This window comes from Cuculus canorus, chromosome 4 (genome assembly GCF_017976375.1).
Source record: "Cuculus canorus isolate bCucCan1 chromosome 4, bCucCan1.pri, whole genome shotgun sequence".
Taxonomy (NCBI): Eukaryota; Metazoa; Chordata; class Aves; order Cuculiformes; family Cuculidae; genus Cuculus; species Cuculus canorus.
This window is the reverse complement of record NC_071404.1, coordinates 78688628-78708165: the sequence shown is the minus strand read 5'-3', so window position 1 is coordinate 78708165 and position 19538 is coordinate 78688628. Positions and strand designations below refer to the sequence as shown.

The following is a 19538-nucleotide window of genomic DNA, read 5'->3' as shown; positions in this document are numbered from 1 at the left end:
CCGACAGGTGGAGGTTTATCTCTAGACATTGCTACTCTCACATCTCAACTCTTTGTTGTTTTGCCTTAAATATTGAATGACCGTGACCCCGTGTGAGAGCAGCAAGCATGATCAGGATTTTAGCTTAAGCTGCTTTGCAGAGACGAAACACCTGTTTTAATTCCTGCTGGAAATGGAAGTCATTTGGAAGCATCCCAGTGAATTGAAGTCACAGCGGTAGCGCTTGCCTGCCTGAACATTTCCCTGTGAAGTGTGTGGATGCTAGTGGTCTGTGTGCACGTTGTAAGGGATGGATCATCATGGCTGGGGTTGTCAAGAGAGCGTAAGTGAGCTGGGCATCTGTGTCCTGATGGCCCGAGCACTGCGTGGGGCACTTCGGTGAGGCTTCTTTCAGATTCTTTGAACATCCTACCCATGCTACCCTTCCTTGTGCACTGGGGTCAGCGTACAGTGTGGAATACACACCAGAGGCAGTGCATAGAACTGTTCAGATAAAACACAAGTGGTAGTGCCAGAGTTAGACTGTGACCTCACCGTCTGGCCCACCTTCTCTCTCTGCAGTCATCCCTCTCTCCCAAAATTTCTATGAAGATGCAACTAAAACCCTTTTTCACAATCCCAAAGGGAAAGTGTCGAGCTGGTGCAGCCAGCGGGAGGTGCACATGTGACAGGGTAAGAAGCTTACCTGATCCATGTCTTCTAATTTTATAGCTTTATGGGAGCTCTCAGGAATCGGGCAGCTCTGTGGAGGGCACGGCCCTTGTGGAGAAGGCTCTGCAGCGTCTATGCTGGCAGTCAGCAGCTTGTCTGGGCTGCTACAGGTTAAACTTACGTAGCACGCGCTGATTCAAGGCCAGTGTTGCACTGATGAGCACAAAGGATAGATGAAAAGCTGCAGAAAATGAGAAGCTGCAGGCAGTCAGCTGGCAGCATAGGATGTCAATGTCCATCGTCTCCACTGAGAACAAGTCTGTTGTGGTCGGTGGTGGCTGGGGGAGGGCCAGCCATGCATTCAGCATGGTGATTTTAGCTGGCCACTAACTTCTGCAAAGAAATAGATGTTCGGAGGGCTTGTCTCTAAATCTGCTGACCAGAAGGAGACTTGGAATTATTTGGGGTATCCCTGTGCTGTGGCAGGGGGTCATTGTGCTGAAAACCCAACATAAGCTAATATGGATGGCACAACTTTTCATGTGAGAACTCTTGCAGGGGACTGCAGATCTTCTGGTGTCTTCACCTTCTCTGTCCCCTATTTGCTTCTCACAGGCTCAGCTTTACGTGCTGATACACTGGGAATTCATTCACCTGTTCTTCCCAGAAATTGTTTCATGTGCCCTTCTGTAAAATGTGACCGATCACCTTTGCTTGAGAATTGAAGCATTCTCACATATTCAGGGGTGTCTGGTTGGGCAGCACCTGGCTACAGAGTTAATAAATGTGCCCAGACTGTTATCTTAGGACATTGGCAGCACTGGAACATTTGTCAGACTTCCATTCCGTATCCCTTTCACTGGTTATGAGGTCCTGGGAATTAAAAGATACCGAAATCCCTGTCTGGCTGCCCTGACAGAAAGGTTTGCTTGGACCTTTCCAGAAATTCAAATTACTGTCACGCTTCATCTCACAACAAACACTGCCGAAAGAGCAGCCACTCTGTGGTCACAACAGTTATAGCAGCTCTTCTGTTTGGCATAACCAGGAGGGGATTCCCATTTAAGAGAGCACCGGGCAGTGGGACTGTAGTCCACTTGAGTGCTTCGTGGTGGAAGGAAGTGCTCTCTTGACCCAAAGGGAGCATAAAAGGGGAGATGGGAGGTAAAGAAATCCCTGGCGCATGCAATTCCTGTTTAAGACCTCTGAGTGCAGATTCCCAGAAGCCCATAATTACTTAAATAACTGGAAAAATTGGTGCGAGTTTGTGAGCAGTGATTTCTGTGCGTCCAGTAAGTGCTCAGGCTCCCATTATCCATAGGATATGGTTCATCCATCCATCTACTAACACAAGGAAACGGCAGAGCTCTCTGCTGCCCAGAGGCGCATGCAGATGAAAGTGTAAATTGGGAATTGTCGCAACCAGGAAAACACTGGCAAACCAGGTGTGGGGGCACACGACCCTCCCTGTGCCCCAGCACGCAGGTATAGTTCGGGTATATCTGTACCACACACAGAGGCAGTTCTGTACGTGTTAAAGCAGAGCACACATGTTGGCTGTGCAAAATGGGAAAGATGTTTTCTGTCTTCATTTCCTTCCAAGGGCTTAAGGTAAGTGCAAGTGGTTAAATGAGCCTTCAGCATCTGCATGGAGCATCCCAGCTGCTGCCTCAGCACTTCCAAGAACCTCTTGCAGCACAAGAACCACTGAGTTCTGAATTGATACCGCAGGCTGTTAAAAGCTGGGTCTTGCTGGGTCTTATTTTTAGAATGATTTATGGGTATTTGTTGATTAATTTCTTTTGTGGGTTCAAGGTATGTTTAATTGCATTTTATTTGGCACACAGCGTTTCAAAATGAAGCACCTTAAAATCGGAACAGCTTTATGGAATGTATCTGTTATCCAACATTGTCCCAAGCGCTGCCTCTTTCCAGTGCTTTTCATTTTTCATAACGTATTTTACAGCTATAATTTTCATGTCTCACATTTTTCTCTCCAGTCTCCTATGTCCTGTGGTTAAACCTTTACCATAAAACTTACACTGCTTTCTTAAAAATAATAAGTCTACTCTATTTCTTCATTTAACAGTCTGCTAGATTAATAGTGTCTTGAAAACAATTAAATACAGTTGTGGGCTTTAATGTTCCCAGTTTTAGTGCAGCAGGAAGGAGAAACAATAGCCATTTTCAGTTACAGAGCACTGGCATCTCATGTGCTTGTTGGCAGTTCTTGTAGGACACCTTGGTTCGGAAATCCCTGTGTTACTCGACTGTGCTAAACACACCAGAAAAGGATGATAGCAAAGAGATCTTCTTTGTGGTTGGGGAAATGAAATGGTGGAAGTCACTGGATGGCAAACGGATGAAATGGTGCATGTGGTCTCTCAGTAGAAAAAGCTTTTGCGGCACTGGCGTGCCCAACTCAAGCTGTCCTGTTGTGGGGCTGTGGCATGGCCACGGCGATATCGATCACACCTGTGTGATGGCAGAGCGGCTCTGGAGCCGGTTGTGGCATCCGCGTTCCCTGTGCTGCTGACGGATCGCCTGGAGACACGTCAGCCGTAGCCAAGGCGCTGCTGCCTGGGGCCCACTGTATGACCCGTGTACAAGCACACCGGAGGGACAAAGTTCCAGGTGAGGACGCAAAATGTGGTTCTGTATTGCTGGACTTCAGGGATTTGGGTGAGTTTGGAGGGTTTTGCAGGAGTGTGACTGAAGGATCTTTGTACAGGGCCTTTGTGCACTCACAGTGCCTGCTGCAGCACGGCTCCAGCCCACAGAGGGGAACCTGCGTGTTACCGAAACCCAAACAGGAATGCGTTTTAAAAGGGAGCCACAGGCATCACTTCTCAGATGCATCCTCTGCTAAGAAACACATTATATTGCCTTAGGTTTAGTGATTGCACTGTGGGCCTCCTGCATCTCTAATTACTTGGGGGGAAAAGATTTCAGTTTTCATTAAACGGCCCGATCAGGGCACGTCCACCTTATCTGGTCTCCCAGAAACATGATCCGGGTGTCTGCTCTCCAGGGGATCCTGCCCAGTGGTTGTATTCAGATGAGAGCATGCTTCACCGAGGAGGAGAACCAGAGGCCCACTGTCCCAGTCATTAAAGCCAGGCTTTCACACCAAAGCAGCAGAGCTGATATGGGGAAGTAAGAAACAAGCTGGGTTAAATGGGAAAGATTAGAGGAGAAGAAGTGAAAAGTAAGCCTGAGCATCATGTAAGGGATGTGGAGGTGGCCAAGACAGTAAATTAACCTGTAACTCTCTTATCCGGACTGTTTTGTGCCTTTTCTTGAGCCAGCCTGCTATATCTTTTGCTAAGGAAAGCTGTCCTCCATAGCTCACCGCTACGGCAGCTGTGCAGAATGCAGGGAACCATCTGCACGGTGCTTGGGAAGTGGGTTTTGTTGCCTAAAGCAGGTGCTCGGAGCAGGTATGGCTGCGTTCCCAAACGGGCAGCTTGTGTTACCCCTGTCTGGTGTTCGGTGATGCCTGGCTTGGAGAGAACAGAATTGGTGCTTGCCGACCTGGCTGCTGTTGAGAGAGGTCATCAAATGCAGACCAGCAAAGATTGTAGCAGATCAGAAACTCGGTCAGTGCTAATGATTCCTAAAGAGCAGGAACTGTCAGTGCAAAACTGAATATCAAACCATGTGTGTGGACACCGTGGGTGAAGGCTGTGGTTTGTCTAGACTATAGAAATTATTCCTGGATGTTATGGTTGAGGGACTTGTCTCAAGAAAAAGTAATATTTGAAAGTTTGTATGAAATAGCAGTGCAAAACCTCCTGCTCAGTTAATTCCTCTCATTTACATAGAGGGAATTTTTTTTTTTTTCCCAAGTTTCTCAGTTTGAATGAAACTGGTTTGTGTTGCAGGCACTTCTGCTGTGAGAGGGTGTGACATCTTATGGAAAACATGTTCCACAGCCTTTGTGATCAGGTAATGCCCGAACGCTTGCTCCCATACATTTTATTCTTGTCGTGCAAATGCTGCTGCAGTTACTGTGCCCCAGAATCTGGCCCCGTGCAACACCTTTTAGACTTTGGTGCCTCTTCGCTTCGAGGCCTCACCTTAGTTGGGTTTATCGAACACCGTAGCTGTCAGTCTAGAGCATCACAGGAACTGCACGGGTACAGAAATCTTATCTGATGAATTGTTAGCAAGAGTCATTTCAGAATCGCAAGTATTTAACAGATCTTTAATAGATGTATATGTGTACCTGCATATTTCAGTGCGTCTGTACATAGGGTGCAGACTGGAACCGCTGTGATTTCTTTGATGATACCATGTCCAGATATGGCTGTTGCAGATGAGAGTTGTCTTTAATTAACCTTGGAATCCTGCCTGGGTGTGTATTTGTTACAGATAGGGTACTCGGTCTTATTTCTTATCAGAAATGGCTGACGAGGCATCTAAATTTAACACCTTATTTTTGCTCCCTTGCAATTCTGTCAAACGTTGGTTCTTTGCTCTCCGACACCACGAAACAGAATATCTGCCCTGGCTGCTGGCTCTGGCTTTTGTGTGTCTTGGTTTCTTTGGTGTTTAGGAACTTTTTTATCTAATTTGGAAAAGTTCAACCACCTGGGGTGTAGCAGATACAGCTTTATTGAAAGGTGACTTATTTTAAGACCACAGAAACAGCGTTACAAAGTGCCAGCAGTTTGGTTCCCTTATATCTGTCTGACTTCCTCTGTTTGTAAGATTGTGGAGTGAAATCAAAGAGAGCCGCGCATGGAGCTGAGCTGAAGGAAATGAGATCAAATAACGAATGCACCTGTACCCAGGCTGGGTGAGGCACCAGGGATTGTGCTGGCCCATCATTTCTCTGCGGAAAATGGACAGTTTGCATAGGCCTTGGGTATGCTGTGTTACAGAAAAACCCACCAGGGAATCAACATTATTGTCAGGATTTGAATAACATGCGATAAAGAAGGTCTGAGGTCACATAATGAACATCAGAGCAGGAAATAAGATGTGGAATAGCTGCACATAAGGTGCACAGTGCCTGCTTTGTGTCCTGGGACAGGGAGAATGGTGCTGTGGGAGAAGTGGTGCTTTAGCAAGTGATGCAAGGGCGTGGATGGAAGCAGGCTGAGGGTGGCGGCTCTGAACTGATAGTTCTCACTCTGGCTTTGTGAACTTACAGTCCTTAAGTTCCCCTTAACGTATAATTACATAGCCAGCAATTTACAGGATGCAGCCCTTGTCATCCTGGTCATTCTGAAAAGCACCTCTTGTGCACTGTGCGACAACCTGCAGTTACAGCGTGCCGAGAGTAAATACTGCCTCGGATATTTTTGGTACAGAAGTGATCTTACACCTGTTATAGCAGATGCACATCCAGGCATTCCCACTGGCTCAGGAAAGAGAAAAGACAATGCAGTTCAGTGTGTGTTTTCTGGAGCAGCAGGGCTGCTCTGCAGGCTGGCATGGTGTAAATAATTCCAGATAGCTCCCACAAATCATGGCTGGAGGTCTCCTCCTCTCAACTGTTGCTATCAGGCAACACAGGTTTAGTAGGAAGCGTGTTTTCTTTCTCATGTAGATGTGATGGTTTCTGGCAGGCAGCTCAACTTACACCTGCGAAAGCCTAAGTACAATCACTTCTGAAAACCACTGGGCAGCAGCAAGCCGCTTGCTTGTTCTTGCTGGAGGCCAACAGCAAGGTCTGTCAGTTGGACGTGACGCATCGCAAGTGGAAACACGAAAGAGGCTGCAGAACAGTGCGATGTTAAACTGAGATCTTGCTGGTCCTGCATTAACCATCTTGCGTGAGACGAGATAATCCTGACTCTGACAAAACTAGGCCTTCACTTGGAACTCTGCTCTAGCGCGAGGGCATGGGAGTGGATTATCTCTGGCTCCTTGGAGTGTTTGTAAAGCTCTTTGTTCTCCCTGGGGATCGCCCTGGTCATATCCGTTACCACCTCAGCTATGCATAGCCTCAACTGCGTCACAGCTCCTTGGGAAACAGGAGGGATCAAGGAGGCACAGACTATGTTCGTGAAGGTTTTCAGTGTGGGGAATGCCTGGTCTGAGTGGATTTTGGTTTCTGACGGAGACTGGTGACATTGCCTATTGCAGAGCAAAAGTTTGGTTGTGTGCTGGGCGACATCACCCATTGCACAGCAGAGATCTGTTTGCGTGCCAAGCTCCTGGCTGGGGAAAGAGGTCACTTTGCCACCGGACTCCAGTCTGCTGGGAGTTGGGGATTCCAGCCTTTTGCTGGTTGATAGGAAATATGGAAAGTTGGAGATGTCGTCCTTGGACAGAGGAGCTGGGGGTCCCGTGAGGGCAGCTGCGCTGGCAGGTTGAACAGAGGGGAATGTGCTCTTCATGCATGGATTCTGGGTGCATGGAGGGAAACCTGGCGAGCCAGAGTGTTTAGTGTGAAGCACAGCAACAGCTCAGCAGATGAAAGGGTTTCCACTGGATCGGGGCCTCCAAGCCACATCCACTGTGTGCTTGACCACCTCCAGGGATGGGGCAGCTACTCTGGGCCAGGGCCTCCCCACACTCACAGCAAAACATTTCTTCCTAAGGTCTCATCTGAATCTCCCCTCTTTCAGCTTCAAACCATTCCCCTTGTCCTGTCTCCACTCTCCCTGACCAAGAGCCCCTCCCCAGCTTTCCTGGAGCCCCTTTCACCACCGAAAGCTGCTCTAAGGTCTCCCCGGAGCCTTCTCTTCTCCAAACTGAACAATCCCAACTCTCTCAGCCTGTCCTCAGACAGGAGGTGCTCCAGCCCTCAGATCATCCCTGTCGCCTCCTCTGGACCCCTTCCAACACATCCATATCCTTCTTCTGTTGGGGATTCTAGGACTGGACACAGGGCTCCAGGATCGTTCTTGCCTCTCTTCAGCTTAGGGAATCGGAACAGGCGTTTGAGAGCAGAGGGACTCGTCCCTTCCTGTTAATGAGTCATGAATTAAATTAATGAAGAGACATTAATGAAGTGAAATAGCCTTGGAAATAATCTACATTGTTGGCATGCTGCCTCCAGACTTTTTTTTTGTCTGTGGCTTTTTTTCTTCAGCCCCGGACAATACTCGGAGCGCAGATGGGATGGAAACCGCAGCTTTCTCATGGGACACACACAGAGATCATAGAATCCTGGAACGGTTTGGGCTGGAAGGGACCCCAAAGCCCACCCAGTCCCACCCTGCCGTGGGCAGGGACCCCTCCCCCGGGATCAGGGGCTCCAAGCTCCATCCAGCCTGGCCTGGAACCCCTCCCGGGATGGGGCAGCCACGGCTGCTCTGGGCAGTTTCTCCCCACCCTCACCGTGAAGGATTTCTTCCTCGTGTCTAATCTAAATCTTCCCGTCTCCGATTCAAAGCCACCCCCCTCACCCCATCGCTCCAGGCCCTCGTGGAGAGCCCCTCCCCAGCTTTCCCGGAGCCCCTTTCCGTGCTGCAGCCTCGCCAGGGCTCCCGCTCGGCCGCAGGATGCCCCGCGGCTCGGTGCGGGGCCGGGGGCGGCGGTGCCCCTGACGTCGGTGCCGGGGCGGGGCGCTGCCCGGGGCCGGTGCGGGTTTATCAGCGGCGCAGGGCAGGCGGGGAGCAGGCACAGCTCCCGCCCCGCCGGCCCCACCGCCCCGGGGTGCAGCCCCCCGGGGGCACAGGAGAGGAGGCGGCCACGGGCTCGGGATGGTGCTCCTGCCCCTCTGGGTACTGGCAGCCGCGCTCCTGGGGCTCCGCGCCGCGCCCGCACCTCAGGTGAGTGCGGCACCGCGGCTCCCCCGTCCCTCCCTTCCCTCCGCGCCTTCCTACGGCAGCGGCCCTGGGCTCCCCTCTCCCCGGGTTCTGCTCTTCCCGAGCTCTTCCTGGGCTCCCCTCTTCCCCGGGCTCCGCTCTCCCTAGGCTCCCCCATGCCCAGGGGCTGCTCTTCCTGAGCTCTTCCCAAACTCTCTCCAGGCTTTCCCGGGGCTCTTCTCATCCTGAGCTCTTCCCGAGCTCTTCCCAGGCTTCTCTCTCTCCAGGCTCTGCTCTTCCAAAGCTCCCCTTTTTCCCGTATTCCCCTCTCCCCAGGCTCTGCCCTTCCTGAGCTCTTCCCCGGGCTCCCCTCTTCCCAAGTTGTGTTCTTCCCAAGCTCTTCCCTGGGCTCTCTCTTCCCCAGGCTCTCCTTTTCCCAAGTTCTGTTCTACGCGGGCTCTTCTCAGGCTCTCCCAGGCTCACAGCCACAGTGTGGCTCTCGGAGCCCGGACAAGCGAGAAGCCGTAGTCCGGGAGCACTTCCCATCACCCCATCCTTCTCCCCAGCGCGTTGCCGCTTCTTCTCGCTTTGCGGATCGCTGCACCCCCTCTTGCAGAGCAGCCCTTACAGACACACAGCATCCCTGGTGCTGGGCCTGATCCTGCAGCAGCCAGGGAGGTTGGTCCCTGTATCGATGCCACGGCGGTGCTGAGCTGGCGCTGGCACTGAGCTGCTGCTGTCCTTGCTCCGAAACCCGATGGATTTCCCATTCCCTGGCAGGAGAACTGTCAGCGCGCCCGCCTCCTCAGCACCCTGGCACCCGTCCCTCTCCCAGCTCATCGCTTGCACGGACGTGTGGGCTTTCTTTGGCCACTGAATTCACATTTTGGCCCAGTGTCACAACGTATAGAACAGGTCACTCAGAACCAGGACTTGTTAGCAGCTCTGTTCATATCAAACTTGCCCTGGAGAACGTTAGGATATTGATAGGAACAGAAGTTATTCAGTTAGGGAAAATGCTTTCCCTGGAAACCAGAAGCAGAAATGTAAAGAAGGGTGCAATAGGGACCGAGTAGTTTTTCAGCCTCCTAGACGTGCTTGGCTGTCACACATCCTGATGGCACTAACAACTTTGTGCATGTGTTTCTTTTCTCTCCTGCAGACTGGTACAGAACAACGGATCCAGACAGGTGAGTGTCTTTAGCTACTATATTGCTGCTATCAAAATGGAAATAAAAGAAGCTTGACTAAGTATTTTATGGGAAAGTTATCTGTATGCAGGCAGGCGTTCCCGCGTGTGCCACACGCCGTTACCGCCCGGCAGCAGTTGTGGTTTCACAGTGATGTGGCATGATTAGAATTCGCATGCCCTCTCGTCAGGCGGTTGTGCATCCTGATGCATCCGTGCTTCCCCTCTTAAACCACCAGAAGCTAAAAAGTGCAGCATGCTTGAGCCAGTCCCTGGAACACCAGGGCAGAGCAGCTCTGGGTCAGACACTCTGTCTTCATTCCTGCGTCACTGAAGCCAGGAGGAAATGCCTGCTCCGTTTGGCTGGGGCAAACCCTGTCTTCAGACCATTTTTCTTCTGTATTGGAAGCGTTCAGCCTTTTCTTTTAGCTGGAAAAACTTAGTCTGCTGCGGAGGCCCCTTTGCATTCACGATGGCACAGCGTGCTTGCTGCATGCCTGACAGCAGTTGTTCGCTGTCATGTTGCAAGCAGATACATCGATGTAAAGCAGCGCTGTGCAGCAAAGTTGGTGTCTGGGATGAGTGTGGGTGCTTCAAACGGACACTTAAACCTCTCTGACTCTTTCCTAAAGACAGGAAGCTTCCTCTAATTGGGGGCATGCGCCCACAGTTTGGTTTCAAAAGGTCTGTGTTCATTTAAACTAGTGGGTGTGTTTAAATGAAACTAGTGTTCATTTAAACTAGTTCTTCATGGGTTGAAAGGGGCTGTGGAAAGCTGGTGTTCTCCCTCCCAGGGCATTTGTCAAGGGTTTGCCATCTTGCACGCTCCTTAGCTTGCCCAGTTGGGAAATGAGCCTCTTAATTTGCTGTGGACTGCAAGCGTCTGCACACCAGAGCGTGCTCCGGAGCTTTTCAATGCAAAGATCAGCGGTGGTGGGAACGGGCCTCGGGCATTTCTGTTTCCAGTTGCCACTACGGCTCTAATTTTGAGGTTTTGGTTCGGGTTTGAGCTGAAGTTGTGTTCAGAAAGGAATTTAAAGTATTTCTCTGAATTTTGGAGAGCTTATCTCCATTTCAGTGTTGGTGCAGCGTTCTGCTGGGCTGAGACTGGTTTCTACTGGGAGCAGTGAATGCTGGGAGCTGGGACCGTTAGGTACGTTGAAACCTCGCTGGCAAGCAGGCGTTTTTTCCAGCAGTATGCTGAGCCTCAGTTTTATTTCTAGTCGTTTCCATGAGAAATGGATTGTATTTGAATTTCAGAAACCATCAGCTACACAGGAATGTGTCTTTTAAATTATGCAGGACATCAGAGAAAATTCCTTAACCTGGAAAAGAACTTTAACTTTTTCCTTTCTTTCCCAGTCCCAGCATTGCAGTAGTCGGGAGTGTTTAAGGTGCATCGGAATGGCGGGGTGATATTGTAAGCCAAGGGTGAAGGGCCAGGTCTGTGTGCTCAGTGTGTGCTGGGCTCTCCGCCTGCCCCTTCTGGCACCTCAGGAGCTTTTGTAGCCGATGGGATCTCGCCTTCCTCCACCTGGGTGGGAAATGGAGGGGATGTTGGCCAGGGCTCTGCCCACTCGCCCCTCCATGGTTCCTTGGTGTCCCGTTGTGCAGCTGGGCACTGCAGTTTGGGACTCGGGTGGTGTCTAATGCGATAGAGCTGCTTGCCCATCCCTGTCTCTTCGGCACAGCCATGCAGCGTCTCGGCAGCGTTGGGTTCAGGCCAACCGCCTGATGGCTTAGCATGAAGACCAGGCAGGCTGTGAGTTGCTCTGACTTTTGGGGATTGATGGTGTTTGGTGAGGGGGAATCTGTGTTTTCGAAGCACAGGTAGCATGTTAGCTCTTGGAATTAGTCCTGCGCTTCGTGGTTTGAAGCTGTTAATATTTAAAGTTTGCTCCTGTAATTTCCAATTCACAAAGCACAACTTACTCAGGTTCGGGTTTCAATGGCAATAGCCAAGCTGGCGTTGGGATCGTCTCCAAATGGGTTGTCCTGCTTTAACATCCCTGTTCGGTGTCGCTCTGCATCGGTGGTGTATGCTCAGATTTGGCCCCGGGCTGGCTGCTGGGAGCATCTCGTCATTCCTTCTGGCCTGGAGAGTCACTTAGGATAAATTAAAGCACATAGGACTTCATCTTTTTGAAATATCGGTACGAGATAGAGAGTGACTCAAGCTTAACTAACTGCATTAATGGATAATGGGCTGCAAATCCTGGACACTGTCAGGAGGAAACTTGTGAGCCTAAAGATGCTGGCGCTTCAGATGGTGCTACCTCCGCTTCTTCAGCCTTCGCCTCCCACACAACGGAGCAGCCTCATTGCTACCCGATGTTACTTCTGGAAGAAAGCACGGATGGCGAACTTGCAGAATGGCAGTGCCTGGCTGCCCCATCACCTGGATAAAACATCTTCACCTGCAGTTCAGCAGAGACTGGGAAAACACCACAAGGAAGTTCTGGAACTGTTTGTATCCCTGGGACAAGCTGACAGTGAAGGAAAGGTATGAGGACACTGTGGAGACCACGTGAGCTTCTCTTCTTGCAGTGCCTCGTGCTGAAGTATCCTGCGTAGCCACATCCCCATTGGGTGCAGAGTTGTGGGGGAATACTTAAGGAATCCATCCCCCTTCTCTATCTTGTCTTTCTCCCTGGGCATTTCTGCCACCTAAAGGCAGCCCGATACAGAGCAAATGGCAGATTGGAAAAGATCCAAATTGTTGAAAAGAGGGACCAAAACTGCTGCCTCGTTTCTGGAGACAAGCAACCAAAGAGGATGGCGAAAAATGGTGACGGCAGAACCTCTGTCAGCATCGCCTATCTGTCCCTACTCCGTCTTCTTTTGTTGTTGGGCAGCTTTTCGCTAAAGTGCTCTGTGCTCATCCCGTTGTGGTTGTCTGGGATAGATGGATGAGCTCTCAGAACGTGGAACAGTTGTCTTATCAAAATGCTGGCCTCTTAATCCCTGCAGCAGTAGGTAATCCTTAATTTTCCAGTACTTCCATGGGGAAGCTGGCCGTCTGCCATCCAGCAGTCGAATTGCATCATAGCTTGTGAATTCGGCTCAGAGGATGTGGCACAGGGATGCTCGGAAGGCGCTACATTAGATCCAGTCCTTTTGCTGAGATAGCTGAGCTTCCTGACAACAAGCCACGGTCAGATACACCTTCCAGGAGAGGCGAGGGAGCTGTGGAACCTGATGGTACATCGCTGGTCATTCCATCATGTCTGTATGGTACTGTCTGGGATGCCACAGACAGCCCAATGCTGGGGCGGCTTGGACGGGACATTACCAGCAGTTCCCACCCCTTCGTTTCCTTACCCAGCATCATTTCTGCCAAAACAGTTGTGATTTTGGTGTAATTTTAATGGATTTTTGCATTGCTATTCCGAATTGAAACATTTGCTAGTGAAGAGGCAGGTGTGATGACTGCACAGCGTAATTTATATGCATCTCATTGCCACGGCTCGGCAAACGTTTGGGAAAAGAGGCTGCTACCAACACTTGCTCTCAGTGGCCGTGATTCCCCAGGTCGTGGGGACGGGCAAGTTGCTCCTGCAATCAAAAAACGCACTGTGGAAGGCTGGGATAAAGGGAGTCCTGCTGTCAAAATTTATCGTCGTGCAGTGTGAACCAAAACCAGTCACAATAATGGATACCAAATGAGCTTTAAAAGAAGAAAAAGTAACGTCTTCGAACTTGGGCGGTTTGTTTCAGACATAGAAATGGTTTGTCTGAGCTCTCAGAAATCCCTCCTTTTCCACTGATTTCCAGACTGTGCTTTTGGAAACGTCTTCCCTAAGTGGATGTTTGTGCAGTTGGAATTCTGCTCTGGACAACCACACAAACGATTCTTGATCAATGTATTTCACAAAATCTTATGCCTAAAAAAATAACGCTCTTCCAAATGCAGGTGAAGGAAAAAACCATTTAGGACTCTTGAAGCTCAGGGACAACAGCTGTGGGTTAGTGGTGTTAATTCCTGGACAAAAAGCAGGGAGAGCCCTGTGCGGAAGCATTCTCTGGTTAATTGTGTTTTGGCACACAGGGGAAGAATGCGATGTTCATTCCAAAGTGCTTCCTTTCAACTTAAACATCAGCCAGCATGAGCAGCAGGATAAAGCCGGATGAAAAATGAAGACAATGTGAAGTTAAGTGCGGGGTTTTATCTCTGTTTCTCCTCTGATCATTGCTGTAAGCTTTGAGTTAGCAGAACAGATCAACTCTGAAACGTTAGCGCGGGAAAGGGAGCACCCACAGCTGGAATAGCATTTCCTCAGCCTGCGGAAAAAGGGTAACAGGAATCTGCAGAGAAGCTCAGATGTCTTCAGCGTTCGGTCATGTCACATTGAATGTTAATTGCCTTTGAACAAAAGGCATTTCCTCTTCCAGCTCAGCATTCAGAGACTCTGGGAAAGGCTTTTGCTGACTCAAAAACTTGACGGATCTTATTTTCCACCCTTTGTTGCTGCCTTCTTGTGGCTATGTGGCTGTCCTTGCTGTTAGTGAAGTCCCTGTTTTTGCCCCGCAGGCAGCGGGGTGGGAAGGCTGCTGCCTGATGTGCAAAGCGGTGTCTCGGCCGTGCGCCGGCCAGAGGGCTCGATGGCCAGACTGTGGGCTCTGGTGTGGAGCGTCCCACCTTGGGGAAGAAGAAGCCACAAAGACTCTCGAGGAGGTTAAAGGAGGAACGTCAGCCTGTGAATGGCATCTCAGTGCTGGCGTGGGGGGAATGCGGAGAGCTTGGTTTTTACTTTGACCCAGTTTGGATGCACAGCCCAGAGGCTCCGGCTCCTGTTCACGGCCCGGTGTCTAATTAATAAAAATTGCTTTAGAGCTTTAATTTGCTCCCTTCTCTAAGGAGAGAGATTAGCCATCCTCACTGAGAACTCGCAGTATTTTAGATGGGAATTAGCCTAAGGATAACAGCCTAATTAGGATTCCGGTTTAGAACCTGATCTTGTAGGTGTGTGGCAAAAGAGGTGGAGGTGGCTGCAACTGCAGACCGGGCTGGGACTGCTGGCTATAGACATGGAGCGGAGTGATGGATTGGGAGACGGGAAGGAGACCTTCACTTACCTGGGGTGTACGGTATTTGGGTGTTCTGTGAGGATATTTGTAGTGCAAGAACTTAAATGTCCCTGTCCCTTCTGCTAGTGCCATCCGTTGCTCTTCTGTCAGTTCCCTCAGTGACCGATGTACAAGAAAATTGATGAAAAAACAGTTACGTTAAGCCATTAGGGACGTTTTCTTAATGAATTGAGTGCCTGGGTCTCTTAAAATAAGCAGCCACTGCTACCAGGGGAGAGGAATTGGCTACTGAGCTTCTTCTCTATTAATTCTCTGTTCCAGTGTGAGTCATGCTGGGAGCAGGTAAAATTTAGCTCATTTAATTAAGTGTATTTATTTGAGGAATTCTCAGTGGTGCTTAGTGGTAGCACCTGAGCTACCCAATCTTGTGGTTTTTTAAATGAAAACTGTCAGTAATAGCAGTCTAATATTACTCAGCCGGTTCCCTTGGGAAGAGAAGAGCCAGGGAATAATTATTTCTGTGCAAAGGGTCCATTTAACTCTGATGTGCTCTAGTGCACGGCCAGTAAGACTTGGGCTTTGGTCCCGTTTTTGGCAGCTGCTTGGCCTGGCCCGGGAATGTCTCTCCTTCTCCTTTCACAGGATGAGACTCGGACACCGAATATCCTGATTACTTCCAGATTACAGAGGTCTCTCAGAAAAGATAAACTTGTTTCATGGCCTTGTTTTACAGCAGTGTGAAATTGCCTTAAAGCAACGGGAAACACGTGTGCTGGCACAGGGCCGTAGGCGTGGTGAGCGATAACAGGAGACCTTTCTCTGAGCAGAGGAGAGGATTCTCTTCCTTCGCTCATCAGTGCCGGCGAATAGCAGAGGGTGGAGAGCGGAAAATTGCTCTCTCAGGCTAATAATGCTGTTTTCAGGAGTGAGGGATTGCACAGAAAGAGGCTTTTTGGGGACTGGGGAGTATTGTGTTCACTTAGACAGATTCAGACCCCGGTGGGAAGGTTTCCAGGCAGATAATGTTGCTGCTAATGAGACAAGAATCCAGCAGGAATCCTGAGCTGACTATAGAAAACCGCAAGAAGTGATAGGGAAGTGGGGCTTTCAGTGCCATTACCATTTTTCCACAGTGGCTTTGCTTGCTTGGCCCGTGCCTCTGCTGATGCCAGTCAGCCAGGGGATAACGTCTACGAGGAATTGGTTGCCCGCAGCCTTGTCTGGTCAAGTATTCAGGATGCTCTGGCACCGATCTGAGGTGTTAACAGCAGTGGCTGCTCCTTGGAAGCCCACCTTGTGTGTAGGGCACATAGCCCTAGTGAAGGATTGTGCCAGTGAGCTCCCGTGGTATTCCTGGAGTGCAGGGTTGTGGGGTTCACAGCTTCTGCGTGTTGTAGTGCGGGATTTAGATACAACACTGTCAAGTTCTGTGTCGGTTTTCTTTAATAATGAGTGTCTCTGTCATTTCTGAGCTCTGTTACTCAAGGTACGCGAAGAGGAAGGGCAATAGCGAGTTGCTGCGTCAGGGGATTTGCTAGAAGAGGTGTGGGAAGGGTTAATGCTTATACCACTGCTGACATCAATGAACTTCTCAGCCGTCTGTGATATTTGCTGGGTTCTCTTCCCTATTTCCATTTCCTAAGACTGCAGGAATAGGTATGCAAATTGCACTTGTAACAAACTTCATTTTCCAAGTCTTAATGGAGGTCTTGACACAGGAGGAAGCGGTTCTGTCTCAGGCGTGTGAAGGAATTGCATGGCATGCCTTAGGGAAAATTTTGCAGGGTCGCTGCCTCTTCAGCAGCTGTGGAGCAAACCTAAACCGAGACACCCCAGATAAATGTAAATGAACATTTTGGGGTTTTATGGAAATAGTCATGAAAGACCTGCTGCTTGAAAATTTTGGCATGTGGAGGGTAGTTTGCATGCACTTATTTTGTATCCCAGAATCGTGTGTGTGTGTGTGTGTTTTTACTTGAGGTGCCGAACTGGGCACGCGGCTTCTTGTGGTTGTCCGCCTTGGCACGATCCGTGTGCTTTCCCTGAAGTCGAAGTGACCTTCCTCTCATGTTATAGGATCATAGAATAGAATCACAGAAATGTTGAGGTTGGAAAAGCCCTCTCAGCTCATCCAGTCCAACTGTCATCTCAACCCCGTTGCGCCTGCTAAACCCTGTCCCCAAGTGCCACATCTACGTGCTGTTTGAACCCCTCCAAGGATGGAGACTCCCTCACTGCCCTGCGCAGCCTCTGCCAGGGCTTCACCGCTCCTTCAGTAAAGGAATTTTCCCTAATATCCAGTCTAACCCTCCCTGATGCAGCTTTAGGCTGTTTCCTCTCGTCCTGCCACTTGTTACTTGGGAAAACAGCCAAGCACCCACTTCACCACAAACTCCTTTTCAGGAGCTGCAGAGGGTGATGAGGTGTCCCCTTGGCCTCCTCTCCTCCAGGCTGAACAATTCCAGGGTCCTCAGCCGCTCCCCATAAGACTTGTGCTCCAGGCCTTTATCCCTGGTTTGTTGCTCCTTGCTTAACGTGATGATGTGTCCAGCGCTTTTCTTCTTCTTTCTCACATCTCGGTGTCTGTGTAAAAGCAGCACAAGTCATGGTCAGAATGATGGGGCCGAACGCCCCGCGGTTGTGGTGCGTTGTACAGTGCCCGAGCTGCAGCCCCTAACAGTCCAGTTGGCTGCTGCTGCCTTGCGTCTGGTGGCTTGCGCTTCTGGCCTTCAGTCCAGGCTCCCTCCATGCTCCTGTTCTAATTTTCGCTTGGTTTTGGGTATTTCTCTTGGCAGAATTCCAGAAAAGCAGACCGAGGCCATACGGATTAGTGATTCCCATTAGTACTGATGCGGATGGAACCTACATCTCCAACATCCTCTCTGCTAGTCACCAAAGAAGATCGACACGGGAGGTATCCCAGAGCCCCAAACAGCTGTATTTTAATGTCACTGCCTTTGGAAGGGAATTCCATCTCCGGCTGAAACCCAACACCCGGTTAGTGGCTCCCGAAGCTGTCGTAGAGTGGTACGAAGACTCCGTGGAAACCGGATATCATACTGGTAATGGGAGTCAAGCTGGAACTTCTACAGAGAGATTATGGAAGAGGGAGCCCCTGTGGACCAACTGCGCATACGTGGGAGACATAACTGACATCCCTGGAGCTTCTGTGGCCATTAGCAATTGCGATGGGCTGGTAAGGCTTGTTTCACGGCATTCATGTCTGGTATTTCACTGCTTGGTGTGCACCTTTGTTGCTTTTCCCTCCACGTTGCTAATGATATCATGTAAAGAACTTCGTTTTTTAAATCGGAACCTACTGCTGCATACAGTCCTGATGCTTTAATCTCCGAGTTCGATGAGTAAAGTCCTTGATGTCACTGGTGCAAGAGACAGAAATCAAACCTATGCTTTGTTGGTTCCCCTTTTTGCTTTCATGAGGTGTTACAAATGGGAAAATCAATAGTGAAGCCATTTTAAGACTTAAAAGGTGACCTTTGGGTGAGTGAATGTAGAGTTTGGCGTCCAAATCCTCGCTGTGTACTTCTCGGGTAGCAAAATCACAACTGCCCAAGAATAGCAACAGATTTCAGTTTTAAAGGGCTTCTTTCTGAAATAAGGCCGGTTTTTGTTTTCTGGCGTGCAGTTTTATTTCATCAGGAGGTAGCACATAGAAGTGAGTGGTTCATGTCTATAAAGAGTTCGTGCTCAAAGTGGCGCTGGCCTGATGGCCGCGCTTGTACCAAATGGGAGGTATTTCATGGTGGCCGCAACAGATGCGACGACTGCTTGGTACACAAATCCCATATTGAAAGAGCGGGCCTATATGCAGCACACATACCATGCGCTAAGTCAATCATGCGGTAAGGAAAGCGAACAATGCTTACCTTGTGCTCTTTAAGTAGCAGAGTGGTGGTGGAACACGGCTACAGCATCCAGGAGGATTAATGTGGTGGTTACTGTGCTGCTGTTTGGGAGAGGAATCGTATGAATAAGTCTGCAACAAGTATCCCTTCTTGGAAGTAGGTTTCCCTCGTCCTGTCACGTGCCATCTGTTAATGGTCTGATTCCATTTTGCGATAAGTGCTGGCGAGCAAAGCTCCCCGCCTCCGCAGTGCGTCTCACCCTGCGAGGAATTGCCCAAGTGTCTCAAATTCCTGATTCCGAGCTTAGGGCTCTGCACAGCCAAAACTCCACGACTTTCCTGACTCTAAGAAAGGAAATCCTGGTGGTGTTTGCATCTACTCACGTTGGTTTGGTGTGTTTTGTTTGGTTTTGGGGGTGTTTAGGAGAATGTTGGTGGTGTGCTGTGCTTCCAGAGGCCGTGCAGACGTCTGCCTAGATGGAGACAGCTTCAGATGTAGTTCTTGCAGCAAATGAGACCCCGAGAACTGTGTTTTAGTGGTAATCCTGAATGAAGCTCTTGTGTTAAGTGAGACAGCACTTTAAGACAATCAGTGGGATTAACTGGAATTAGATTAAGGAGCACAGCAGCTTTGGCAGGGGTTGCCATGTGGCCGACAAGCTGCTTGTGTTTTCAGTTAATGAAGTAGTTGCTGTCTTCCCAAACCTCCACACGTATGAGAGCCTTGTGAGACTCGGGGTTATGAGGGGAGTAGGTGTTATTAAAGGTGATGGCAGAGATTGCCCAACCCCTTCCCCATTTACATCTGAGCAGCATCTTCCCTTCTGTCCTCTGTGTAACGACGAGGTCACTCAGTCACAAAGGACTCGGTTTAACCTATCGGGTTTGGCACGTCCGATTGTGTTGAGGGTGTCTTCTCTTCTGAGTGGCTGCAGGGATGCGTCGGTGTGGTTCTGCTCCAGTTTAAATGTTTCATGTAAGCAAGGCAGCTCATCTGCTGCTCGCTGAGCCCAAACTGGACGATGTTTTGGTGTCTGACTTGTGTGCTCGGCTTCCTGTTCGAAGATGCCAAAGTGCTACAGGAGGTTTAATGAAAAGC

At 49.8% G+C, this 19538-nt stretch overlaps 1 protein-coding gene across 3 annotated transcripts in view; it reads left to right on the top strand.

Moving 5' to 3' along the window:
* Positions 1 to 19538, top strand: part of ADAMTS3 (ADAM metallopeptidase with thrombospondin type 1 motif 3) — a 127842-nt gene that overhangs the window by 31289 nt on the left and 77015 nt on the right. For 2 of the 3 annotated variants that reach the window (XM_054066139.1, XM_054066140.1), the window contains exons 8-11: positions 3043 to 3285; positions 4536 to 4599; positions 9520 to 9547; positions 17370 to 17770. In XM_054066139.1, the coding sequence (XP_053922114.1) occupies positions 4567 to 4599; positions 9520 to 9547; positions 17370 to 17770 (462 nt within the window). In that variant the 5' untranslated portion in view covers positions 3043 to 3285; positions 4536 to 4566. Of the gene's footprint in view, positions 1 to 3042; positions 3286 to 4535; positions 4600 to 8168; positions 8382 to 9519; positions 9548 to 17369; positions 17771 to 19538 lie in introns of those variants that run through there. The other variant, XM_054066138.1, reaches the window with a different exon arrangement.